The sequence below is a fragment of the Chroicocephalus ridibundus genome, chromosome 4 (assembly GCF_963924245.1).
Source record: "Chroicocephalus ridibundus chromosome 4, bChrRid1.1, whole genome shotgun sequence".
Lineage (NCBI taxonomy): Eukaryota > Metazoa > Chordata > Aves > Charadriiformes > Laridae > Chroicocephalus > Chroicocephalus ridibundus.
The window spans coordinates 1,943,883-1,970,927 of NC_086287.1; the positions used below are offsets into that span (position 1 = coordinate 1,943,883).

The 27,045-nt window shown below is 51.7% G+C and overlaps 1 protein-coding gene across 10 annotated transcripts in view; it reads right to left on the minus strand.

Moving 5' to 3' along the window:
* Window positions 1-14,501: 14,501 nt before the first annotated feature.
* DAGLA (diacylglycerol lipase alpha) overlaps window positions 14,502-27,045 on the minus strand; it is a 71,439-nt gene continuing 58,895 nt past the window's right edge. For all 10 annotated transcript variants that reach the window (XM_063333387.1, XM_063333382.1, XM_063333383.1 and 7 more), the window contains 6 exons: window positions 26,288-26,356; window positions 25,146-25,218; window positions 23,172-23,368; window positions 22,679-22,808; window positions 21,195-21,376; window positions 14,502-18,701 (listed from right to left, as the gene is read on the minus strand). In XM_063333387.1, the coding sequence (XP_063189457.1) occupies window positions 17,774-18,701; window positions 21,195-21,376; window positions 22,679-22,808; window positions 23,172-23,368; window positions 25,146-25,218; window positions 26,288-26,356 (1,579 nt within the window). In that variant the 3' untranslated portion in view covers window positions 14,502-17,773. The remainder of the gene's footprint in view (window positions 18,702-21,194; window positions 21,377-22,678; window positions 22,809-23,171; window positions 23,369-25,145; window positions 25,219-26,287; window positions 26,357-27,045) is intronic.

Genomic DNA, 27,045 nt, shown 5'->3' on the forward strand with positions numbered 1-27,045 from the left:
AGAAGAAGGAGCTCTTGGGGCAAATAGTTGTATTTCTTATCTACGGCAGAGAATTTTGCTCCTCACAGGTGCAAGGAGGGTCAGGAGAGTTGGAATTGCAGCAGGTCCCTTTGCTCAGCTCCCGTCGTCCCCTTCCGCGGGCTGGCCAGTGTCACCCAGGGGCCGCGGCCACCCCGGCGGGTTGGCGCACTGCAGGAAGGGTCGTGGGACTCGCCCTTGGGATTGCGTGGTGGCCACCTTCACCGACACCCTCCACTGGGGATGTGGCCAGCAGGTGACAGGGAAGAGACGCCAGCTACTCTAGGAGCTGCCACGGCTCCCATGGGTGTCACGCATCCTAGCCCTAGGGTTATGGGGGTCTTGGGGGAGGAAGAGTCTGCTGTGTGAAGGCCTGATCTGGGGATGGTCCATGCAGCCTCATCTGTGCTCTACAGAAGCTCGAGGCTGCTCAGAACTGGTGTTTCCCATGGTTATCTGGCCGCACGGGAGGACAGAGAAACTTCTCTCCTTGACCCCACCCGACTTCCCTCGGGAAGAGCTGTTGCTCTTATCTGGTGCAACAATGCTTCTTTGAGCCAGCCCAGTGAATCCAGCACGATCACGGAGAGATCAAAAACCTCCAAGCGAGGACTACAGCTTCAATGAGTAACTCCACGGGAATGCAGTCCATGACGGGAGCCAGCAAGCTGGCAACGAAGCTGCCTCTCACGCAACGCTGAGCTCGGGCAGCTCCGCTCCCCCGTGGTCGTCTCTCTCCAAGCTTCCACCTCCTGCCCACCACCGCCCAGAACCTTGCTGCCAAAGGGGACGCTCCCCTTCCATACTGACGGAGGCCACCAGAAAGGCAGGTCCCCTTCACAGCAGGAGCAACAAGAAGCCATCACTGCTGCGACAAAGGCTTCCACCTTGGAACGCACAGAGGATGGGCTCCTCCGAGACGCCAGCAGCCACCTCAATGGCACTCCAGCCCCCAATGCGTAGGGATCTATCCCTTCGTAGCCATCAACACCTTCAACTTTTATTCCAATCAAAGAACCCTGCAAAGACAATTATTAGATGTTTAAAGCTAGAACATTGCAGCAATCCAGGTCCTTGATCCGTCTGAGCAGGAAGCATGAATTTAGAACACTGAAGATTCCAGGAATCCCTCCTTCCTAGAGCACCAGGGAAAGCACCTACCTTCTTGTTTTGCAAAACCCAACTGCTCTTCTATACAGCACTCTCCAACTTTGTCTCTCCTTCTGAAACGTCCTCTCTCTTCACACATACAGAAGGATGAAGTTTCTAAAGGTGTCAATGGGAGTTTGGAATCAACCATCAGTTTGAAGTAGGACCTGAGTGTTTAACTGCGCCTTGCGCCTTGGAAAACCCAAACCTGGAAAGAAAAACACCAGCAGAACGCCAACGTCACACTGCAGCAAGGAGCTAAACTGCTTCCTCACGCTGCCCTGGGTTGTGTCCCCAGCAAAGCCCCTCCACCAGACCTCGTCAGGGCACATGCCACACAGAGCCACGTTCTGCTCAGCGTCTCACCGCAGGGTGATCAGGACATGACACTGGAATAGGCTGCCCAGGGAGGTGGTGGAGTCACCATCCCTGGACGTGTTTAAGACTCGTTTAGATGTGGTGGTGGGCGATACGGTGTAGGGGAGAACTTTGTAGAGTGGGGTTGATGGTTGGACTCAATGATCCCAAGGGTCTTTTCCAACCTAAATGATTCTATGAGTCTATGATTTGCCATGGTCCGGGCCACCAGGACCACACCATGTATTTACCATGGTCTGGGCCACCAGGACCACATTGTGCATTTACCATGGTCTGGGCCAGCCCTATGTCACCGAGCGAGGACTCCAACCTCACCTGTGTCTCCTCATTCTGAAAGGAATTTATAACGGAGTCCAGCTCAGGTCCCATTGAATTGGAGGGTGAACCTGAATGTACCTCCATGCCACCCTCTAACGCAGGGCAGTCCAGCTCACCCCCACATTTAACCAACGTGGGGGAAATAAGGAGCTCTACCAACTTTAGCCAACAACCAAGACTGAAGTCCCTACGGGGAACGCGCAGCATAGCGGCGTGGGGAGAGGAGGGATGCTGGGATGGAGAAACTCTATTTGGCAGCTTCACCGCGATGGGACACAGCACCTCGAGGCTTGCAGGCAAAGGCTGATTCTTTGATCGGTACGGCCAAGGAGGGGAATATTTTGTGGTCTCAACGGTAAGACAAAGGTCAGGTTTTCGCCTGTAGCGCGGTGCCTGCCAGCGAGGTACCGCAGCTGGCCCACGGAAGAGCCGTTGGTCGGGCAGAGGATGCGTGGCCCAGGGACTGAGCTAGCTGGGAAGAGGTTACGGAAAGGGATTTTTGGATGCTGGTTATTCCATCCCGTTCTTACCTCACCTGATGGCACAAACGGAGGGACGTTTGAGACACGTCTGCTGAGCTGGGGGCGGGGATGAGAGCCTTAACGCTGCTCTTCCTCGTTACTACGCTCCACCAAACTTCCCTGTGCCGAACTCGGGGGCCTTCCTCCTCCTCTTGTCTGAGGATGCAGAAAGGCAGAGGGAAACACGACGAGGGTGGCGAGAGGTAACGCCAGTGCAGCGCAAAGCCGGGTGTCGTTTGCTCTGGGGTCATTGGCCTTGTCAGCTCCACCATCGCCAATACCCTTATCACGGCTGCGTAAGGGACGTCCCAGATTGCTCTGCCGGTAGCCTGGGAAGAGCCTGCCTCGCCGAGAGCCTGACCGTGGGCACAGACCCCCTCCCCGCACGGCCTGAGGAGGGCACCCACCATGGAGCAGAGGGGCTTTGTCTTCTCTCACCTGTAAGACACCCCTCGCCATCACACCGGCGCTTCCCAGCTCAGGAGACCCCTCCCCGCTCGCACGCCACGGCGATGCCGGACGAAGCGTCGGTGGATGCAGTCAATTCTCCAGAATCCCTGACAGGGAGCTGTTGGAGCGAGGCCGGAGGAGGCCCCGGAGATGCTGGGAGGGCTGGAGCCCCTCTGCTGGGAGGACAGGCTGAGAGAGCTGGGGGGGTTCAGCCTGGAGAAGAGAAGGCTCCGGGGAGACCTTCCAGCCCCTTCCAGTCCCTCAAGGGGCTCCAGGAAAGCTGGGGAGGGACTCTGGATCAGGGAGGGGAGCCATGGGACGAGGGGGAAGGGTTTTACACTGAAAGAGGGGAGATTTGGATGAGATATTAGGAAGAAATTCTTGACTTGGTGGTGAGCCCCTGGCCCAGGTTGCCCAGAGAAGCTGTGGCTGCCCCATCCCTGGAGGGGTTCAAGGCCAGGTTGGCCGGGGCTTGGAGCAACCTGGGCTGGTGGGAGGTGTCCCTGCCCAGGGCAGGGGGTGGCACTGGGTGGGCTTTAAGGTCCCTTCCAACCCAAACCATTCTACGACATTCCCAACTCATTCTCCCTTGAACGGCGCTGATGTAACTGGACTGCGCAAGCCTAAATATGGTCCAGGGAAGGACCAGGGATGTACCACAAGTCCAGCCAGGCGATTCCTTTCCTTGGGTTTGCACTTACACAAATATTCCCACCTTGAAGACCCTTTTCTCCTCGCCCTCCATCCTCTTTTGGCCTTACCCAGCAAGCATCCTTCCCTATGGCGCAATCCGAGGCAGTCGGCACGCGACCCTGTGAAATCACGGTACGTTTAATTCTTCCCCCAGCTCCCCCCACCATCTCCCCGCCCTCTCTGTGGGTCTCTCTCCCTCTCCAAGCTGCCCGAAAGCTTTTTATCTTTGTGCTACAGCATCTCCTTGCCTCAAACACTGCCGCGATTCTTCCCCTCCTGGGCAGGCGGGGTTATTCTGGGGGCCCCCCCCCGCCAGCTGTGCAGAACCCGGGCGGTTCATAATGGAAGTCGTGCAGCCACCTAAACAAAACGCCGCTTGCTGGGGCTGCCTCTCGCTCACGATTCAGGCAATTCCTGCCAGTTTCTAGGCAAACTGGAACTCCGGGGCGGGGGGGTGTCTTGCTGGGAGCCTGGAGGGGTGCAACAAAAATGCTGAGCGATGATCTTCCATTCCCGGGAGCTCTGTTGGGATGCGAAACGGTGTGAGAAGCCAAGCAGAGGCACCTCCCAGGGGTTTTGGGGCAAGATGGGTCAAATCGGCACACGGCCGCAGTGGGAGACCGGTTTGGCTCTGCTGGCAAACATCTGCTGTCACACGGCACGGAAGAAAAACATCAAAGCAATGGGCACAGAGACCTTTGTGGACATGATGGGCCGCCAAAGTGGAGGACGGTGTCCTCAAGCGAAGCCCCCCCCAGATCAGTACTCCCTCAGCAGCAGCGCCAAGGCAAGAGCAGACATATAAGAACACATCGCAAGCACCTCAGTCTTCCAGGTGTGACCCAAACCACGCCAACACAAGGGTGGATGGGCAGATGGAGCAGGCAGAGCTTGGTCAACCCTTGGTCTTCCCGGTGTGACCCAAACCACACCAACACAAGGGTGGATGGGCAGATGGAGCAGGCAGAGCTTGGTCAACCCTTGGACTTCCTGGTGTGACCCAAACCACACCACCACAAGGGTGGACGGGCAGATGGAGCAGGCAGAGCTTGGTCAACCCTTGGTCTTCCCGGTGTGACCCAAACCACACCACCACAAGGGTGGGTGGGCAGATGGAGCAGGCAGAGCTTGGTCAACCCTTGGTCTTCCTGGTGTGACCCAAACCACACCACCACAAGGGTGGATGGGCAGATGGAGCAGGCAGAGCTTGGTCAACCCTTGGTCTTCCTGGCGTGACCCAAACCACACCACCACAAGGGTGGATGGGCAGATGGAGCAGGCAGAGCTTGGTCAGCCCACGAAGATCCATCCTCAGAGTCACAGAAACCCACGGTTTGGGACGGAAGGGACCTTTAAAGGTCATCTAGTCCAACCTCCCCTGCCATGAGCAGGGACATCTTCAACTAGATCTTCGTGCTTTGACCGCGAGCCTCCTTCGGAGCCCACGGAGAGGGCGAGAGAGCAGAGGATGCAATCGTGTCCTTCTCCAACGCCCCGTCCACACCCAAGGCAGCTCCCCCACCGCCGGAGGCGGAAGCAGAGCGCCGCGGGCTCATTCTCTTATCTCCTCTTGGCAAGAGAACCGCTCCGATAAATCTCTCGCTGGTTATTCATTAACCGCGAGAGGTTCGTTCCCAAGATGGAGAGAACACCACCATTGATTTAATAAAATAATAAAAAAAAAAAAAAAAAAAAAAAAGAATACAGGAATAAAGGACGGTCATGAGTGAGGGACGCCCGTTCCAGGAGACCTCTCCATCATGGGACACCAGCACCATCAGAAGGGCAAAGGTTGAAACCAGCACCTCTGGGGTTCAGAACTAGGGCAGAGGAGGAGCATTTGCACAAAAAGAGATCGGTCGAAAGCTTGGGGCAGGTTGGAAAGGAGCTTCTAAGTGCGCCCCACGGAGCTCGTGCCCCTTCACGGTCCGCCCGAGGCGTTCCAGCCCCTCACATCTGCTGGCGTTATCCCCCGTGCCTGCGGTATTTCGATCCCTGGGGTGCTCAGCTGGGTGCCGGGAACCCCTGGCGCAGGAAAAGAGCCCACGGCACGGGCACAGCACCCTCTGCTGCAGCACGGCCGAGCGACACCGGGCACCTCGGAGCACGGACGCCACCTCTGAAAGCATCACGATCCGCCTCTGCGTCTCCCAACAGGGGAACCCGAGGTCGGATCGAGCCCCTCCGCTTCGGCGGGAACACCCGAGGGAGCCCCTTGCAAGGGAGCCCCGTTACTGGAAGGAGAAATTGCTGAAAAAGCAGGGAAATTCAAACGCTGCCAGAAAAGCCCGGGATATTCTCACGTGGGTGGTTTCAGAGCCGTACACGCCGGCTACGGGGGGTCTCCCTCGGCACCAGTTGCGTCCTTCTAAAGGCAGCAGCTCTGCCGTCGTGGCCCCTCACGAGCTCCGGCCCAGCTCTTCCTCTCCTATAATACTTCACACCGCTCTCCCATTTGTACAATATTCCAAGTTTTTCCTTACGCTGAGACCTGGTTCCCCGCCTCTTTGTGCTGATCCGGCCTCATCAGCCAAGAGAGCATCACCCTGCAATTGCGAGTAGCCCCCGCTATTTCCTCTATTCTACTGGTAATTGAAAGCCTTAAATTAACCCGCGTCAAAGCGCCGAGAGCTAACGCCGCCACCCAGCCCGAAATCCTTCCGTATCTAAATTATTTCTATTTCCCTTAAGTTTAACTTAAGCGTTAAACTCCGAGAAAAAAAATCGCTTGGTCAAGCAAGGTTTTGTGTAATACAACTGACCAGAACTTTACCTCTTCCGAGAAGCAGACTAATTAAATACCCGTTCATGGCATAATTTTAAAAATACCCTTTTTTTTTTGGTTGATTTTTTACCATCACCTTCAGATCACCGTTTCTTAACCTTTTCTTTTTTCCTCTTTTCTAAGCAAAGCGCAACTTCGCATCCTTGGGAAAAAAAAAAAAAACAAAACAAAACAAAACCCCAAACAAAAATCCACGAGCGACCAGTTTGTCCAACGCTGGTTTCCGTTTAGAAGTCATCAACAGTTAGATCACGGCTTTGACGACTTACGGGTTTCCATTAGTTGTCACTCATTTTCTCTCCGCTTGCCTGGGAACGCATCAGGCCGCCTTCAAATCGGTTTGAAAACTTTGTTTTCTGGATGCTTTACGGCCAACGGGGTCAAAAAACGTTTTTTTCTCAATAAGTGGAAATTTCTGTGGTCACCGATATACCTTGGGAATAGCAGCTACGTCCCTACCTACCTTCCACAGGTAAAGGTTTTTAAGAGTAAAACAGGTTTTAAAGCACCATCCACCGTGCCCGCTGCGTACGCAGTCATGTATTTTTCTCCTTAGGAACTGTATTAAAGTATGTTTATACAAGGGTAGTATCCAGAGTTTTATGTTTTTCTTTCCCCCATGAGAGGAAGCGTTTACCGAAGAGGCAATATCCTTTTTATGAGGCCGATATAGTTATGGATAGGGAAAGAAAAAACCACCAAACCACACAGCCGGAGGATCAGGCAGGCACTTAGACATACCAGCGCTTTTTATAGGCATTTTTATAGGGACTCAGTAGTTCAGCCACCTTTGAGCTCTTAATTCCCTGATAGTCTCTTCAGGAGCAACCGTAAAAACTATTCCATGCAGCCGTTAATAGGATTATTTTCTTCCAGGCATTCCTTTTCCTGCCTGTATTTCTCATGGCTGTTCAGAAAGCTCCCATTCCACCGGCTCCCCTTATTCTCCCTCTCTCTGACCCTGTAAAGCCACAAGTACCGCCTTCCCCATCCCAGAATATGAATTATTACGGCCATTATCCATCTGTGAACAGCACGGGCCATCGAGAGCCTGCTTTACAAACCTACACAGACGCGTCCCTTGCTCCGCCAGGCTCCTGCCAAACTTTTGCTCATCGGTTTAATCCCGCCTTCTCTGCCGAAGGATCCCAGCACCTCGCTGTTTTTCCCCGGGGGCGGACTTCCACGCTCTTCCTCCTCATCCTCAGCCCTCCTCCGCTCTCCCTGCCCCTTTCTCATACCCTTCCAAAGAGCCCCTTGTCACCAAGTGCCTTTGTTTGGGGTAACGTCGTTCTTTTTGTACGGCACATCGAAGTCAAGTAACTCAAAGCATCGAGTTTCTTCCTTAACTCTCTTCTCCGCAAAGGACCGAGATCGCTCAAGCCGAGTCTCCTCGAGTTTCCACCTTCGGCTGCTGCCCAAAGGCAGGCGTAGAAGCGTCCCCAAGGACACGGATGGTCCCCAAAGCATTTTTCCCCACTCCAAAGGGCTAAGACCCAGAACAGACAGAGCTCGCGAGGTGACGATCGGCCCCGGTGGCAGCTAAACTGTCCCCCGGAGCCTTGCAGAGAGCCGCAGTGATGCCCCGACACCGTATTCCTCGTCCCTCTGCACCGAGAGAGCCCGGAGCAGGTTATTCTTTCTTTCCCACTCTCAAACTCACGCACAACCCTTTAGGACGTGACCTCAGGCCAATCACAACCGTCATTCTCCAGGTCAGACTCGGGAACAGCCACATACACCAGTCATGCTTCTACAGCCAGCTTTATACACGGTGCCATACAATATACAGAAACCTTTATATACATATATCTTTATATAATATGCTATATTAATCTGTATCTTTTCTTTACAGCAATATTAGTTTGGATCTTTCATACATAGGTACAAAAAGGTCACATGAGAATGGCACGTGAGGAGTGCTTTAGTTTCCTTGTAGTCTTCATGCTGGGGCAGCTCGGAGCAGGGATTCAGAGGGCAGCATTCCCGGGATGGGCAGTGACCTCTTGGAGGAGCACGGGGGACAAAGGATCCTGTGCTGTGCCCACCCCCACCCGCCCCCCCAACCCCCTCCAATTGCATATGCAACTGCTCTGGGCCCCGCAAGAGGCAGCCGGAGCAGCTGGGAGCTCCCTCGAAGGACTGGTTTCTCCCCTAAACGCAAAAGGCTTCAGCTGTAAGGAGGCAACTGGGGGCAAAGAATTTAATTCAGAGCTACCCTACCCTGAGCTGCCCCGGCACGGGAGGGGACAGAGGTGACACAAGCAGGCAGAAGGGCTTTTCCATAGAGGCATCGGTGGCCGCTGTCAAGAGGAAGGGGGGGACAAGGGGGTTATCGTATGCCATCGCTGCGTGGAGTCCCCCCCCACCCCCTCACCTCCCCCCAGACGGCTCCTGTCGCCCAGAGACCATCGGCTGGGCTCCGTCCAACGCAGCCGCCACTAAAAACCACTGAAAGAAACGGTTTCCTGCCAGTTCCTCTGGTTTTGCCGGCTCCGCTCCCCGACAAGGGAGGACAGGCCAGAGCGGCGGCTGTCGCGGCAGGACACTGGAGCAGAGAACGGAGCCAAAGGAAAAGGGTCCTCCAGGGCAGAGAGCTCCTCTCCTCTTGCCCCATGCACACGGGCAGGGAGGCGCAACCCACCACCAATAATCCCCGTGTTGACATCAGTAATTAAGTTTATCACTAATACAGGAGCTTGAGACTGACTTTTCCCCGGCCGTCACCCCTTCGGTCAGCTGCAGCTTTTGTGGAAGGGAAGCTGGGAAGCTGTAGCCTCAGATGATGCCACTCGGCCCCCGGTGGCCACCAGCAAGCGCTGTGGCCATACCGATAGAGGAGTTTAGACCCAAAAAGGTGTGGGGCAGCAGTCTAGCAAACACACAGCGCCGTGATCGAGCACGACATCCCCAAAGTAGTGCATCACGACAGGACAGACCGTCCGGGCACGTGTCACCGAGCCAGAGTGACACACACGCTCCCTCGTCCTGGTACTGCCACCAAGGGCCTCCCACTCTGAGCCATCAGAACTGCACGAAGCCCGCGATGGAAAGCAGGGCAGCGGAATCCCAATTGAAAAAAAAAAACAAAACCAAAAACCCAAAATGAAGGCTTGTTCCTGTGCTGCTCTGCGTTTAACGGTTTTGCAGAAAGAAATGAGTAGCCGGAGAGAGATGCCCTCATGGTACAGCTACTGCTGGGCGGGTAGAAAACGTCAGGAAATGCAAAAATAAGAGCATGGGACGAGATGGTGAGGTCAGAGATCTCAAACACAGCAATGAAAGCAGCAAAAATGCCCAACTCTAAAAGAAAAAAAAAAAAAAAAAGAAAAAAAAAAAAAAAGAAGAGAGCCTACCTTTGGAAGATGGCTGTTCCAGAGCCAGCGAGAGAAACGTCAGTAAATCAAAACGGCAGCGGATAGCTCAGAATATAAGTCCCTTTCAACATCAAGTTCTTGCAAAACCAGAGTCAAATCTTGACGAGTAGAAAGAGTTTTACTCGTGAACAGACCTGAGGGAGGTTTTGCTCGTGAACAGACCTGTTAAACACTGCCTGAGGCCGCGCACACCACAGCTAAGGACAGAAAACGCTCGTTTCGCACGAGATGAGGTTCCAGACGGGCAGAGCAGGGTAACGGCGGCACGGGCTCGGGGACACAGCCTGCCTCGGGTCAGGCTTCGCTCTTGGCACTCGGATGCGACCGGAGGCAGTGGGGAACCGTGGCAAGTCCTAGCTGAGGCAGAAAGCGAGGGCAACTCCGCCCCAGGCCTCGGCCGCACGGCATTCTCGGCCACGCACCCAGGGAAGAGACAGCGTGCCGAAGGGGGAAAGGGAGCCGGCGGGAGCCTGGTCCCCAAGCAGGAGGCTCGGAACTCAACCCAAAGGAAAACACAAAGGCACAACAGGTATGAACTGAAGAAAGTAAGCAAAAAAAAAAAAAAAAAAAAAAAAGAAACCAAGGGTACATGCCCTTTAAGCAGACAAAGTTTTGGCTAACAACATCCTCCGGCACAGAGAGGAACATCTCTCTGATGAAGAAAGGCTGAGGGATTTGGGTCTCTTCAGTCTGGAAAAAAGACGACTGAGGGGGGACCTTATCAAGGCTTGTAAATACTGAAAGGGGGGGTGTCAGGAGGATGGGGCCAGGCTCTTCTCAGTGGTGCCCAGGGACAGGACAAGGGGTGACGGGCACAAACTTGACCATGGGAAGTTCCATCTCAAGACGAGGAGGAACTTCTTTGCTGTGAGGGTGGCAGAGCCCTGGCACAGGCTGCCCAGAGAGGTGGGGGAGTCTCCGTCTCTGGAGACATTCAAACCCGCCTGGACGCGTTCCTGTGCCACCTGCTCTGGGTGACCCTGCTCTGGCAGGGGGCTGGAGGGGATGATCTCCAGAGGGCCCTGCTGACCCCTGCCAGTCTGGGATTGTGGGAGGTGCCGGGCGCAGATACAGCCAGGAGATGGGGAAGAAGGAAACGCAGAAGTTTGGCACTTTTGCAGTGTTCCTGCCACCCACGGAAGCCAAAAGCCTCGCTGCCCTCCGCACAACGGGTTATTGTAATCAAGGATCTCCTTCCCAAAATATTTCTCCACTCTAACGACAAAGAGTTTACAAATTAATAGGGTTTAGGTTTCAGACTCTGGCCGCCACAGATCTATCACCCGCCCATCTTGGCAGTGAGGGCCCTGGCTCTCAGAGCTGGAATCTAAAACTCTGAAGCAAACAAACCACAGCCCCCCCCCCCCCGGCTTGTCCCTGCCCTCCAACCTGCCCCATCTCGCTGCGAGGGGCAGCGGCTCCTCCCTCAAAGGGAACAGCGCAGGCACACATCCTGCTCCGGAGCTGGCAAAGAGGAAAAAAAGAAAATAAAACCCAATAAATATTGGTACAATCTACATCCCATACCTCTCAGACTTGACCCGTAACACCAGTACGACCATCTGACTGGAGTGCAGGGAAGTCCCAGACCAAGTCCCACCTCTCAGCTGCAATTTTTCCTTCTCTGGTTCTTACGGCAGCTGCCAAGAAGGGGCAAACGTTTGCCTCCAGCAGGATACACTCTGCCTGCGGCACGGAGCATCGCCTCCTCCACGCAGGAACGCCATGAGAGGGAGCTTTGGCACAAGAGATGCAGCTCTTCCCGAAATCCTGCACAAGCCCGGAGGAGAACGTGCAACAAGGCTGATTCAGCCAGCGCTTCCGAGCCCAGTGTTCCTTCCTTCCGAGCACCAGAGTGGTCCCTGCAAAACCGCTGCTGCCTTTCCAACCCTCCCTTTCCTCCGGCAGGCTGAAGAGGCACCAGATACACCTCAAGCAGGGAAGAAGCCGATATTTCACAGCTAAGAAACAACCACCATCCGCGTTAAATACATCTTGGTTTTAACACTGAGCTTTCGGGTTCCGTGCATTAACTATTTGACCCGTTTCCCTTTTATTTCCCTGTACTTCTAACTCGTTACTTCTGCTGCTACAGAAAGCTAACGAGGGAGCACTTAGCCGACAAATACCTCCTCATCCCATGCTTTTCCAACTAGAGAGAGGAACGCAGAGGTTGCCTACACGCTTCCTGAAGCGCGGGGACGCTCTGCGAGGGGCTGTTGGCGGCAGCATCGCTCTTAAAGAACAGCTCTCAGCAAAACTCCAGCTTTAGGGAGAGGAATTTAAACAGAAGGGACGGCAAACGAGTGACAGCACGGAAGGATTGTCAGCAGAAGCCGTCTCAGACTTCAGTTGTCTGAGCGAAAAGGAAGGAATATAATGCTACAGATCGGAGGAAAGCTGAAGGAGCTTTTAAGCTTTGGGTATTACATATCCCTGTTTTGCTACGAGAAAGATTTAACAGTATCCTACGGAAGGGGCAAGTATCAGGGTGCCAATACAATGGCAAACGACAAACCATGGATATTTTGGGCTAGGAAAAACTGACGCTCCTTCTCCCAGTCTTCCCTCTAGGGATATAGCCACAAAAGACAAACTCTAAACACACCAACGCATGCATTTCAGCAACCACTAACGCCAACTAATCACCATTGCAAGGGATAATTCTGCTTATACGTGCCCCAGGATGTAAATTAAACTGGGTATCTGTGCGGGCAATTCAATGAAAATATTGGTCTTTGCCTGCAGGCAGATAAAAAAGCTGGAAAAACCCCATCTGAGCGCATAAAGAATGTATTAGAAGAGGCCATTTTACAAACCAACAGGATGCTCTCAAACGCGTACAGATCTCATCGCCCCGTCTCAAAGCAGGATACAGGAAGGATTAAAATGAATGTAAAAGTGGGAAGGAACCAGAAACATGGAAAAGCTTTATAGAGAGAGCAGGGGCCCACGTTAATCTCGAGCAGCGAAAAATCAGAGACACCTGGTAAAGAAACAAAACCACTTAATATCTTAAGGGAAGGCTTCAAAATCCCTCTTAATTAGGGCGGGATTACAAACAGTGAAACTGAGCAGAGGGGAACCTTATTAGGAGATGATATTTGAAGAAGTAATGCCATATTCATGCCGTTCGCTGTGCTTGACAGAGATCAGCTCCGCTCGGTTTCTTTTGATGGAGACAGGACACAGCAGGAAGTCAGGTCCCGCAGCAGAAGCGGCTCCAAGGAGCTCACGGGATCCCGTATCCCCACGCTTGGTGTTTTCCCTCCTCCTTACGCGCCCTCGTTCACCAACGCCAACCTATTTCCCACCTAAATCCTGTTCGGGACCTTCAGCTTTTATCACAGTCTAAGCAACTATGTCCTAAAAAGCACAGAAATGGGAGTCACTGGATTTGGATGTCCACACTCACAACCAGCTTTGCCATCTCAGTCCTCTGTAGAGAGCAAAATATCTCATAGAACTTCTGTTTGCTTTGAAAAAAGTTCTTAAGAAGTTGTAGAAGTTTGGAATGGACGCTGAAAATGCTGACCACAGACCAGGTAAGCAAAAATTAGAGACAGGCGGAGAACCTCTCAGTGTTGACAGTGCTTTTATCTTTCTAGATAGCATCATCTGCCACGGAAGACAGCAGCTCTCCCAAGTCAATCAAGACAGGAATCCCACATTCAACTGTTCTGGGTCATCAGGAGATCACGGGGAATGGCTTTTCCCCGCTTAAGTGGTGCTATCATGGATGTGGACTAAGACACCATCACCCTGAGAGCAACCGAGAAGAAAGATGAGGTGGCTCCTGGTTAGGTGACAGGAACAGGGAGCAAAGAGCAAAGGTTAGAGAGGGGCAGTTTTAGGAGACAATGCGTGTTCCAAATGGAAGAGCAGGTCCCCAGAGAAGGAGAGGGGATAATGGCAAATATCAGAGAAGGGTTTTCTTTCTGTTCAGCACTCGTACGTACTCAGCACAGCAGGATCCCGTCTGTGTTCTTGGCACTGCTACAGTTAAAGCACAATAAAACCAACTACTATTGATGCAGAAGAGCCTCTAAAACCCCAGCCAGCCACCACTGCATGCTAAGGGCTTGACAATCAAAACTCTCCAGGATATTATCAATGGGATTGTTTTACTCCACTTTGGATACACCCAAAAGGGCTGGAGTGCAGTTTATAGGCGCGAAAAAATGGCCAGCAGCACCAAACCCTTCCCAGAGCAGGGTCAGAGGCGGCTCCCAACTAAGCTGTTGGATGGAGTTCAAGCCTCATCTAGTTAAGGGTTGCCCCTGAACGCTTCAAAATTACATTCCACTACAGTCTGTTGGGAATATCACCAACAATCCCGCAACAGCGAGTGCCAGTTACAGAGCCAGCCGGAATCTGCCGCACCAGGGGATCGTGGAAAGGGCAGAGAAGCCCGCCAGGCTCTTTGGCAACACCGCGCTGGTGCAGAGGGTTTCGCTTACTGCGCTTTAATTTTTCAGGTGCACAAAAGCCACTCTCTGCTCTCCAGGAACCTTACCACAAGGATCTTTGAGGGGATTTTAAGGATGTGCCACTGAACTGGGTGGCAGTGCTGGGTGCTGGGGCCCAGGGTGTCAGGCGCTACGAACTGCCCTTCCAGCGCTGCCTCCACCTGGGGTGGAACATCCCATCGAAATACCAAGGGAGCATATACAGATTAGAAGGCACAAAGCTTTAAGAGAAGGAAGGAAAAGCCAAGAGATTAAGAAATCTGAAGACGCTTCATGTTTCCAGCCGGCTGCGCAGCAGCGTGGAGCGAGGGCAGAGAAAGCAGGCGAGGGTGTGAAGTACAAATGAAGGAGGCAGCTACAGGCTCAGCATTTATTTTAACTTTCCGGATACGCTCTTCCAGGATGAAATAGGAAATCAGCCTCTCCAAATACTCTTATAGCAAAGGAGCGATGAGAATCAAGACACAGAGAAACATTTAAAGCAGAAATAATGCAAAGAGCGTGGATTTACTTTGTGAGGAACTGGGAACAGATCTGCTTGTCGCGGGAGAAGAAGGGAAAACAGGAATTACCCATAATGTGGTACAAGAACCTTAACTAAAAGGGCTGTTTTGCACCTTTCCTGCCTTGATCCATGGCAAGCCCAGGCCACAAGCATTAGGTATTTTTCCGGGCTTTTCAGAAGAAGCCTAATAATCACAGAGCACAAAGCAAAAAAAAAACCAAAAAAAAAAAAAGAATGCAGCATGCCAGGCTGTTCCCTGCTACAGCCGGCCAGGGCAAGGTAACCCCGTTCCGCTGGGACACAGTTCCAATGGCACAGAGGAGGAAACAGTCACACACAGCGATTGCGTCCTCCAGGACAGGGCAGAGGTTTTCCCAGGTTAGAAGAGACTTTTTAGTGCAATATTGCGACCCATTAAAGAGCATCAGGTCACTACTGAAACTTTTTTTTTTTTCTTAAGAGGGAGATAATCCACTTCCTTCACCTTGAATCGTCTCCCTGCCATCCTCCAGTAGGACACCAGTAGTTCCACCTAGTCTCAAAGACCGCCATCTCCTAATACCTCACTGCCAGGGACAGAGATGACTCTTCCGTTAATGTTTGTAAAGTGCTTCGCAGATATAAAGCTCTGCCTAAGTGCTAAGTGTTATTTACTACCCAGCTTCTGCCGACGATTAAGGGCAGAAATGAACTCCTTTTCCCCACTCTATCAAACGCCTGTCAGCAGTCTGCCTCAGGAGGTGAGCTAGCCTGCTAGCCTCGGCCTCCCGACGCTCGGCTCCCCTTTTCCCCCTCAAAACCACCCAGTTTATTGTGCGTGTTCCTGGACACCACCATTTTAGTGGGTTTTTGGGGCGTGTGAAGCAATTCAGCCTTACCCTGCGGTGTGCAATAGCGGATGACCTGATGGCGCTGGCACAGCTGTTCTACGTGAGCTCCTGAACCACACAAGCTCTCAGCAAGGGGGACAACGCTGCTCTTTCATCAAGGAAAGAGCAAAGAAAAATCTACAAAGAAAAATTAACTTCTTGTTGCTCAAAATGAAAGCGTTTCTCCTTTACAAATTACTTTGAGTTCAGAGGGGCTTCTACCCTCCAATTCAAGACAGTGTAGAAAAGGTCACCTTTGGAACCTAAACCGCAGGGACAGTATTTTACTGCCCATTTAACAAAGTTCCTGCCCCTCTGAAGGCACCGTAATTTGTAAGGAGCAGGGGACACAATATCCCACACCAAACTGTTGAGCGCGAGATGGGCACTTGGACACAAAGCCCAGTTCGCTTCTGAGCACCTGAAGTTCTTTACCCCAGCGCACACCGGCTATAAACGTGCTCCCGTTCCGACTCGATGGCATTTGATGCCACTCCTCCGTGTGACACCCAGGACAGAGAGCCCTGACCCAGGCCTGGGGCTCCCGGAGGCTGGGCAATGAACACAGCTGGAGGCCAGGGACAACGGGAGCCCAGGGATTTGTCACGAGCTAAGCTCCATCCTCCCGCGATGGGAATATCGCGGCTAAGGAGGGGAAAGGAGGGCAATAACATCTCTGCGAGTTATAAGGAAGTTAAAAGAGGAATTTCTTTCCCAGTGAGGGAGGACAGAGCTCCAGTGAGACTGATCGGTAACTCTGCCAAGCTTTGATACGAAGGCGTTTTGTCAATTAAAGGCCTTCTACAGGTCACGGTATGTTTAACTTTCTAGAGAGGGAGTTTCTCTCCTGTTCCCCATCACTGGAAAGCGCCTGCCCCGAGAGGTCTAGCAGGCTCCTCCGGGCACCGAGGCTCTGCGCAGCAGCGCTCAGAGTTTTCCTAGAGACTTGGTCAAGCTTTGCAAGGCGGCGTTGTGCAACTGAGAGGCGGATGAGGGATGCACGCAGCTTCCCCCAGACTCCGATCCACTTTAAAAGCAGGGGAACTTGCAATCATACCCGCCCATCCTCTCCTCCCCTCGGTCCCCGGAGGGAAGAGCACAGGAAGGAGAGAATGAACATGCTTTTTGCTTAGGGAAAGCCTCCCCGTTTGCTTAATAAATACCTTCCAAAAAGCTTAGCAGCTCTGTAAACATACAAGAGATTTCAATACTTAGTAAAAGTTCATCTTTTCCCTGAACTCTCAATGGCAGAGGCTGGCACTGATCTGCGATTATGGGTGGTGTGAGGACCCAGCGGAGACCAGGAGACGCTCCCAGGCTCCGCAGGGGCCTGGCAAATAATGCCGTGTGTCGAAAAGCCCGTTAAATTTTTAAGTTGATCCATCCATGCAGCTCTGAGATGAGAATCCTGTCAGTCCTGCAGGAACGTCGCCAGCTCAGAGTGGTCCAGGGAATTGAGGAGCGATGACGGTGACATCCAGGAGAACTCTTTCTGGCAATGGAAGGACGTGGCAGAGGGCTTTGGCTCTTCGGAACAGTGTCCTTCCCTCTCAGAAGCAGCCCGGTGGTCACTGAAGTACCCAGGGGAGAGAAAAGACAGTGCCAGCCCCATTCTGGCTGCGCCTGGCCAGGGGAGGGGAGACTGCATTTGGGGAGAATACAGCCCCAATGGCTTTAAAACAGGAGAGAGTGTCCTACAAAAAGCAATCCCTGTGGAAGTGTGACGAATTGGATCTTGGGCCAGATCCGACATGGTAGTGCAATAGGGCCCAAAGTCTCAATCCGTTCATTTCCAAAACCACTGACACGGTACCAAGGGGGCGAGACGTGGCCTGGCCCCCTCTATCCGATCCTCGAGCTTCAGAGAATCCACCCCTTCACCCCAGGGGATTCCCTGAAGCAGGGTATCTCACTCCCAAACTCAGCAGGTGCCCTGGGGCAAGGAATCTGCCTCCAAAATGAAATGAGACAGGCTGAGGTAGGGAACTTGCATCTACCTTTAGCGACTCTGACCCCTTTTAGCATAGCAGCCCTCGTAAGGCAACGCTTCTTCTCCCAGCTGCAAGCATGGGACTCCAGCACAATCCATCCTCCAGCGTGCCACCACTGTGTCACCCCAGAAGGAATGTTTCCGGCTGTCTCCTCTGACCCAAACTGCCCGGATGACCACCTCCCTCCATGTATTATCCCAGCATTCAGCCTATGGGATCAGCTCTCAGAGCCGCATCCCTTTATCCTACACTAGAGGGCCGAAATCATGAGGTCGTCCTGCTTGGCAGGGCTGGTTACGTGCCCAGAGGGGGTGGAAGTCCGGATTTTGTCAGTGGCCAAGCACTCCTGGCTGCTCACGCCTGTGGGAGTGATGTCCATGAGTTCTCCAGATGAACTAAGGGGGAAAGAGGGTGAGACTGAGATGCCCGACGAAGGATCTGTTGAGCCTGCAAACAACCTTGGGGGCTTTGGGACTAGGTTGGGTTCGTATTGTGCCCTCAACAGGATCTCCTGATCGCTGACCGACTTGGGCATCTCCGCAAAGTCACTGGAGCTGTCTGACACCATCATGCAGTAGATGTCCTGGAAGGAGCTGCTTTTGCTATCCAAATTAAAGAGGCTGTCTATGAACTCAGCAAATTCCAGCACTTGGGGACTGGGAACATCAGTGAGGCGGCCGTTCTGGAGGGACAACTCCTCGCGAGGGGCTAAGGAAACGCGATCCCCCTCGCTGCTGGCCCCCTCCTCGCTGCAGCGTCGCTGGGGGGTAGTGCCACCACTGTTGAGGACGTTGTCGGGGGCCTGAGTCTCCTGGGAGTGCTTGGAGAGGCTATCAGCAGCCAGCAGCTCTGTCCGCGAGCTGAGGGAGGGGTTTTCCTCAGGGATAACAGGGTCTATGTAAAAGCAGTGCGTCTCGTCCTTCTCCATGACAGCATGGAGGCTGGGGGAGCCCCGGATGCTCCGAAAACCAGAGGAGCGTCTTGAATCAAAGCTGTAGATGGATTCATTGTCCGAGAGGCTCTCCATGGTCGCCAGAGGGGCACGACGGTCCTGCAGCTCCACAGACAGACGTTCCTTTGTATCCAGGAGAAGCAGCTCCACGGGGTCTTTCTGCACAGGAGAAAGTGGCTTGGTCTCATAAAACCCCTCCAAGCTAATTTCAGAATGGGACTTGCTCCTGCAATGAGAAACAGACAGCGTGAGGCTGCATCACTCCGCAGAACCTCAGGCTGCCAGAACAGCCAGAGGAACCAAGTCTTGGGCACAGAGCTCCTCATAACACACCAAGGGCACACGCCGTTACTCTAACCAGAGCCATCCACAATGGCAAAAAACCTCTTATCTCTCCGTCCTCCCAACTGAAAGTATTAAGCACCGTTTCCTCCCTCTGCAAACTCAGGTTCTTGCCCTTCTGCCTTTTCTCCTGCCTCAATGTCTTCTCTCTCCAGCACCAGTTTCACCTAAGACCATGGTTCTGCTCCCAGTGAAACCTGCAGTGTTTCTAACCATGGTGCAGTCTCCATACGTGCAGAAAACCCCCGCTCTCACCTAACACCTCTGTATAAGAGAATCGAGGCAAGACAGACTGAAGGACTTGCCTGCAGTCAACCTACTACTTTCTCTTCCTTCTCACGCTCTGGAACCACTCCAGTCTCATGCCTTCCCCACCTTCTCCATGCTGGCAGTCCCTATTTTACTACCACAGAAGGCTGTTAGAGCATTGCCCATGACCAATTCGGCTACCACCTCAGGTAGCAGACTCTAAAATAGGTTAAAAAGGCAAGTTACTCGACACAAGCAAAGAGCTTCAGAAAGACTCCAGTCATACTAAGCCTTTAAAGGATCGGGCAGACTCCTCCAGAGAGACACCACGACAAAGACACAGGGGAAGGGCTGCCCACACCAGGCACATACAAAACCTGGGATTAGCTGCAGCCAAAGCAACAGCCCTAAAGACAAGAACTTAAGGAAATACCTGGGAAAAGAGCCCGAGCTTGGGAGGGGACTGCTGCACCTGCCAAAACGACGTGATGTATAGGGAAAGGCTTATAAGGCCAATATTTGATCCCCTTTGTGACTTCAACAGAGTAATAGTGATCTGAAAACAGGTTTCAAGAACCCCAGCAACCTGGCTCTAACCTTCAATTAAACACAACCAACCTACCACTGTTGCCACTCTAGCATCTCCATCCTCTCCCCCGCTCCTTTCCCTTTCATATCTTGGAATTTCCCCTCTGCTTTCACTCACCTCAGAGGGAAGCAGCTCCTTGGGTCTGCTCTGGCCATGGCACAGAACCCACAGCTCCTCTCCCTGCTGCTTGACCTCCTTCATCTTCTCAGGCTTACCGTAGCTTTCACAAACATGGGCCGATCTCCGTTCCTGCTGTTTCATCACAGCTGCCGTTCTGTTTCTAAGCTCTCCTTCACTGTCTCTAACCATTCACTTTCTCTGTGACAAGAACTTTGCCGTTTTCATACTATTTGGGGTCTTATCTTTCTTCTGAATTTAAATCTCACTTGTGTTATCTCAAGGATACTCCGCCCTCCATCACTCAGCACAGACCATCTCACACTGCCTCTTCCCACACACACGGACCTTCTTGTTGGGTCTCTCTACCTGAAACCTCCATAGAAGTGCTTCCCTTGCAAAGAAACAATCCTCTCCCACCCACAACGCTGCCTTCTGTTCCCACTCAACTCCCATTTGCTGCCTCTGACTACAAGCCACCTTCCTTCTCTCGTCTTTGTTTTGTCTGCAACTTTGCCCTATGAAATGCAATTCTGTGATGCAAGTCATGTGTCCCAACTTTGAAGTTAATCTTTGCCTACGATTTTTATATTTATTTTCTTTGCTTCTAGCACGTCTGTGGTCCTGCAACGCCTCAAATGTTACCTGAAAATCTGCAAGGTGCCTTTCTGCCCTGGGCTCCTGGAGGAAAGCTGTTTACGTACACCACAAAGAACGAGCTCTTCTCCAAACCACTCCTTTTGTATTACCTTCTTGATATTTCTCCAGCTTTTGGCCTTTGCCAGACTGATGTCAGTGCCCAGGGATGGTTCAGCTTTCAGGAAACCACCCCTTTGGCACTCGGAACGTGCCTTTTTCCCCTCACCTGCTTTCCACTGGACTGAGCCTCCTACTCTTGTCCCTCAGAAACAGGACACCAACTGCTCTCCCCCTCACCGGTATCCACGTTCCCAGACTGTCCTGTTTATAATATTGCACAAGTCACATCGTAAAGTGGCTTTAATGCACGTATTTTTGAAAGCTTATGGCTTTCACTGCTCCTCAGCTTTTGAGAAGCACCCTACGGGTTATCTTGGGGCACATAAATCGCAAAAGAAAACAGAAATTTGGCTGCAAGACTGCAAGCGTTGCCTTTACAGTTTCAGGGAAAACCCCATTCGTCTGGGTGAGGAGAAAAGGGAGTTTCTTCTAAATGCTCAACTTCTAGGTTCTCCTGACCTTGCTGCACTCACAGATTCTCGAGCAACAGAAAGGATTTCCCTCCCCCCAAACATGACACAAGACACGCTGAAGCTAAGTAAAAGCCCCCCAAAGGCAGCCCGTGGATCTGTCCTTTCCACAAACATTGATCGCGATGCCCCAAGAGAAAGAGGACACACAAAGCCAACACATTCTTCAAAGAAATCAAAAATATATTTTTACTTGGTACTGCTGTTCCTTCTGTCCACCGTTATGGCTCCGGTTCCGATCTGCACTGAGGGTCCACTGGGTAAGGGCTGATTCTGGAAGATCAACTCTGGGGTGAGATCCACTTCTGTAGGACTCACCATCACTTTGGCTGCAGAAAGTAAAGCTGTTTTCCCCTTGTTGTAATTCTCCAAGACCTGTTCAAGGCAAGCAGAGGAACAGTAGTGCTTTACCGGAGGTAGGAGTTTTGCTCTTCTCAGCTCAGGACTTTCAAACGGCTGGATTTGCCTCTGTTTCTCACCAATGCCTTCTGCAAAGGCAAGGTCTTGAGATGAAGGATTATATCAATGAATTCCGACATACTCTATGCTGTCGGAATGCCCTGCTGGGAATCCAGTGCTGGGGAGCTGGCAGAGGATGCTGCAGGAGCAGCCTTCAGACCAGCAGGGCAGAGAAGACTTGGCTAAATCTCCACGGTGGAGCTGCACGGCTAGGAACTGGAGCTTAGTGGCAGAGACCCAGTCTACAACCTTTAGGCATAAGCTCAATCACCCTTTAGACCAACAGAGCTGCAGCGTGGAGGACTTCTGTCACAGCCTGGATTTCACCTGAGCTGCAGTCTGTAACGGGCAGCTTCTGAAAGAAGGAACCAAACACCACCCAACCTCACATTATTATGACATTCTCCCCCTCTACTCTGCACTGGTGAGGCCACAACTGGAGTACTGTGTCCAGTTTTGGGCTCCCCAGTTCAAGAGGGACAGGGAACTACTGGAGCGAGTCCAGCGAAGGGCAACCAAGATGATTATGGGACTGGAGCATCTCCCTTATGAGGAAAGGCTGAAAGAGCTGGGACTCTTTAGCCTGGAGAAGAGAAGGTTGAGGGGGGACCTGATTAATGTCTACAAGTATCTAAAGGGTGGGTTTAAGGAGGACGGAGCCAGGCTCTTTTCAATGGTTCCCAGTGACAGGACAAGGGGCAACGGGCACAAGCTAGAACATAGGAAGTTCCGTTCAAATACACGGAAAAACTTCTTTACGGTGAGGGTGACAGAGCACTGGAACAGGCTGCCCAGGGAGGGTGTGGAGTCCCCTTCTCTGGAGATTTTCAAGACCCGCCTGGCTGCAGCCCTGAGGGATGTGCTTTAGGCAATCCTGCTCTAGCAGGGGAGTTGGAGTAGATGATCTCTAGAGGTCCCTTCCAACTCTGAAGATTCCGTGATTAAGTTTGGAAAGAGGACCTAGTCTGGGACTCTGGGTATTGGGATGGAGATTTACATTCCATTTCCAGACCTCGTTACATTCAACTCACGCCTGGGCATGACTGGCCCAGAGCACAATCTTCTTTCCTCCTCCCCTCCAAAATAAATGGTCTTGTGTATTTAAACAACCAGCTCTCCTGCGCAAGGACTACTTATCCCGTGTACACAAAGGTCCGTGACAAGGCACCCGTTTAATTAGCACACTAATTGCCCCTCGATCCTGATTCTCTACGTTACCTTGTTGAGCCCTTCCATGACCACATATGGGAGGTGTTCGTGCAACATCGCCGGCGAGATGATCACTTCATTAAACGCCTTATTGTCACCCCAGATAGCAAAGTAAGTGGGATCCTCTTGCTCGCAGCAACTGGAAGAGGAGTTGGGATCCAAACAGAAGGGAAAAGAGGGAGCAGGAGATGAAAGAGCAGGCCAATATTTTGGCAGGCAAAAGAAACAGCAGGTTGCAGAGACAGAAAAAGCAACAGGAGGAAAAACAGAGGGAGGAGATATTAAAGTACACATGCTACTGCCATTGCTCCACAACTCTGCACTAGCCAACAGTGACACGACTGTTTTTCTACTCTGACAGTGCAGACACTATCCCTGTCATTAAGACAGCAAAACAAAATAAATCACCTCCTTCATAGATGGCTTCCTGTCTTGAGGAGTCTTTTCCGAAAGGAAATTTTCACCCCCCACCTGTTGACTCGGCAGCTCTGCGCGTACTCACCAGCACTGCTCAGCAGGATGGTTGTGCACCACGTGGATGATGCGGCCAGGCGGGTAGAGCGGCGTGCTGGCAGACAGGGCAATGGTCAGGTCGCTGGGATGGGTCCAGAGGCGATTACTCGTTACGGAATTTTCTTCCGTCTCTTCGGGGAGCTCTGACTTGGGTATGCACTTCGTAGCACCCACGATGATTCGCCACTGTTCAACATGAGGGGAAGGAGGGAGAATATTGAGAAGAGAAAGGCATCAGAGAAAAGCAGAGTCATCTCACAAACACTATTGGTAGGTTTCGACTCAATACCTAATATCAGGGGGAAAAAAAAACCCCAAACAACACAACAGGTCTTGTGCCCCGACTGCTTAAATAACAGACAGAGAGAGAGATAACCCTGCCCAGAAAAGCTGCTGCTTCCTTTCCTGATTTTAACCTTGGAAGTGCCACCACCTCATCCTTCCTTTCTTTTGTTGGAGGATTTTGTAGAATTAGGGATCCAGAGCAAGCACCAATTCGTGCACCAACTCGTAACTGACTATCTTCCAGGATAAACAAGGGAGATGGAAACTGAATTTTTAATGTACCAAAATAAACAAAAGACTACACAACACAAACAGACAGAAATTTTGTTTAGGCCTTTCTTTATGCACTAAAAGAAGTCCTAAAAACCCACAAATTCACCAAAAAACCCCGTAAGCTGAACCACAAAAACCATAGAATGCTAACAAGAAAAATAAGGGTAAGCTCAGTTTTCTCCCTCTACAGGTCATTTCTATAATATTTTCCCCCTAAAAATCTTAATGTCTTACATTTTTTTCATCTCCGTGTAACAGTAAAGAAGCCTGGGGAGGAACAACGCTCCACATTTCCCATCTCCAAAACATTAACAGACCGCTTACCCTAGAACAGCACCACCCAGCCAGCAGGCAGCAGCGTTTATAAGCAGACAACTGTCGTGCTTCCGAGCCCGTTACCATTTGTTACTGGCCAAGAAAAGCTACAGTGGGAACACAGACTTCAAACCTGGCTCAGACGCGATTTCCTGCTCAGTTATTTCAGACCCGTGAGGGTGAGTTTACAGCACGTGAGCCGGAATCATCACACAGGCTGCAGAGTGCAGCCCTTCGCCCTGACCTCTCCAGCTGCCTTCCAGCTCTTGCCATCATGGAATCACAGAATTGGGGAGGTTGGAAGGGACCTTTCAGATCATCAAGTCCAACCATCAACCCGACACTGACAAAACCATCACTAAACCATATCTCTAAGCACCACGTCTACCTGTCTTTTAAATCCCTCCAGGGATGGCGATTCCACCGCTTCCCTGGGCAGCCTGTTCCAACGTTTGACAGCCCTTTCCGTGAAGAAATTTTTCCTCATATTCATCCTAAACCTCCCCTGGCAGAACTTGAGGCCATTTCCTCTTGTCTCATTGCTTGCTCCCTGGGAGAAGAGACCGATCCCACCTCTCTCCAACCTCCTTTCAGGGAGCTGTAGAGAGCGAGAAGGTCTCCCCTCAGCCTCCTCTTCTCCAGGCTGAACACCCCCAGCTCCCTCAGCCGCTCCTCGTAACACTTGTGGTGCTCCAGACCCCTCACCAGCTCCAGTGCCTTTCTCTGGACACGCTCCAGCCCCTCAATGTCTTTCTTGTCGTGAGGGGCCCAAAACTGGACACAGCCCTCGAGGTGGGGCCTCACCAGTGCCCAGTACAGGGGGGACAATCGCTTCCCCAGTCCTGTTGGCCACACTATTCCTGATACAGGCCAGGATGCTGTTGGCCTTCTTGGCCACCTGGGCAAACTGCCAGCTCATATTCAGTCGGCAGTAACTCTGGTTACCTAAATAATAGTCACGATGGAGCTGAGGAGACCTGGAGGGCAGGAGATGTCTGCAGTGTTGCTATGTGACACTAAAAGTTATACCATCACTGCTCAGGTGCTGGTATATCACCTTTACTTCAGGTCTCTTAATCTTTACTCTTACCTTTGGTTTGTTACTTCGTTGAAGAACATCCAGAAGCTGCCGGCGAAATCCCTCCAGCTGAGAGAGACCGATTCTGGAAAAAGAGGAAAATGCATTTACAACAGCTGGGCAGGGAACAGGACAACAGGGACACACAGCGCAGAAGAACAAGAAACTACAACAGATACTACAAGAACGCAACCCCACAATGCAGATCGTTTCAGAGGAGGGTTGTGGCATCACCCCAGACCAGTAACCAGGGTTTAGAGGCCACAGGAAACCATCGTGACAATGAAAACGGATGAAGTGTAATAGCAGAATCAGATCAGTGGACACAGATATGAGAGAGGTCAATGAACAGATAAGGAGGGAGATGATGCAATCACAGAAAGAAGTGAGCAAGAAACAAGTATAGGATGACACAGAACAGATAACATTAGAGAGGTGGCAGAGAGCTTTATGACACCACTAAACAGATTAGAGGACGGACAAGATTGTCAGACAGGTTACCAAAAGTCGTATTCAATGCCATTTAGTACTTTCCCTCCACTGAATTCTACATGCCTTACATTGTAGACAGAAATGTCAGCATTTATCTGAGGTCACCCAACAGGGCAGGAGCAGAAGTAAAACCCAGGTTGTCTGGCTCTTAGTCCAATGCCCTGTTCAGCAGAACACGTTCCCAGGAGACGATGAGAGGTGAGAAATGCCAAGCCACGAGAAATGAGGGAGCTGGTTCCGAGATGTGAGATGATATGGAAGAGGTACTCGGGGACAAACAGTACAAAATGAGATGACAGCACATCTAGTTCAGGGCAGAGCGTAAAGAGGTCCGAGATAACACAGGCAACCAGGAAAATGGGAGACGCGGCAGATACCACAATGAGTATATAATTATAAAGACAGGATATTCACCCTTTTCTTTCATACAGGCAGCTGAGAGACAGGGAGGGATATGCCTATAAAAAAAGGTGTGTGAAACACCAGCATAGGTGTTCAGGTAAAAGACACAGGGAACTAGAAAGACAAGTAAGAAGCACACGAGGGCAGGTAAATGAGGAAACTGGAGACAGAGATGATCTAGATGTTTCTGAGAGGAAACAGGTGACTTTGGGATAGAACAGCAGAAACTCATCAAGAAATTCAGACACTTCTCCACTTGCCTGGGCACTAGATCTTTGCCAAGCACGACTGCAGTCACAAACTCTTTTGAATACTCCATGGCATCCTCACTGGAAGAGAAACAGGACCAAGCAGAAGCAAACAGTGTTTCACCAGCAGCAAAACTGCATTTCATTCCCAGTTTGCCACTGGTGTCAGCGAGGTTACCAAACAGTGAACCAGCATCACAAAAACCACAACCCAAGCTGCTCGAGGCTTTTGGGACTTACAACCTGTTAAAGAAAAAAGCCTGATATTCACAACCCATGCCCCAGGCAACATTATTGTGTAAGGGTATAGCTCATACAAACAGAGCAGCTCCTTCCTCCTTACCTGCACACAGCTCTGAATATATTCGGAAAAGGAAGTTCTCTAACTCTCAGTGCCTCATAGATCTTTTCCTATATAGTTTGGGAATGGCCAGGACAGCAGAAAGGAAGGAGAAGATATTCCGTGCTCCCGAGCCTACTCTAGAAAGACAGCGTAGAACTAAGAACTTTCCACAGCAACCTGAGCACCAAGATAAGAGGGAATTAAGGCTTCCAGTCCACAAGCTGGTTCTGCAACCAGGTAACTTCCTAGAGATCATCTTCTGAATCAGTCACCCCAGACAGATGCCACACTGTCGACCTAGAGATGATCCTGGGTACAAATACAGCGCAACAAATCGTGGCAGTCAGAGGGGCCTCCTTGAGCCGCGACAGTTGAGGTGACGCAGCACAGCACGGCCCGAGCTATCACACCAACTCGGGAGTGGAAG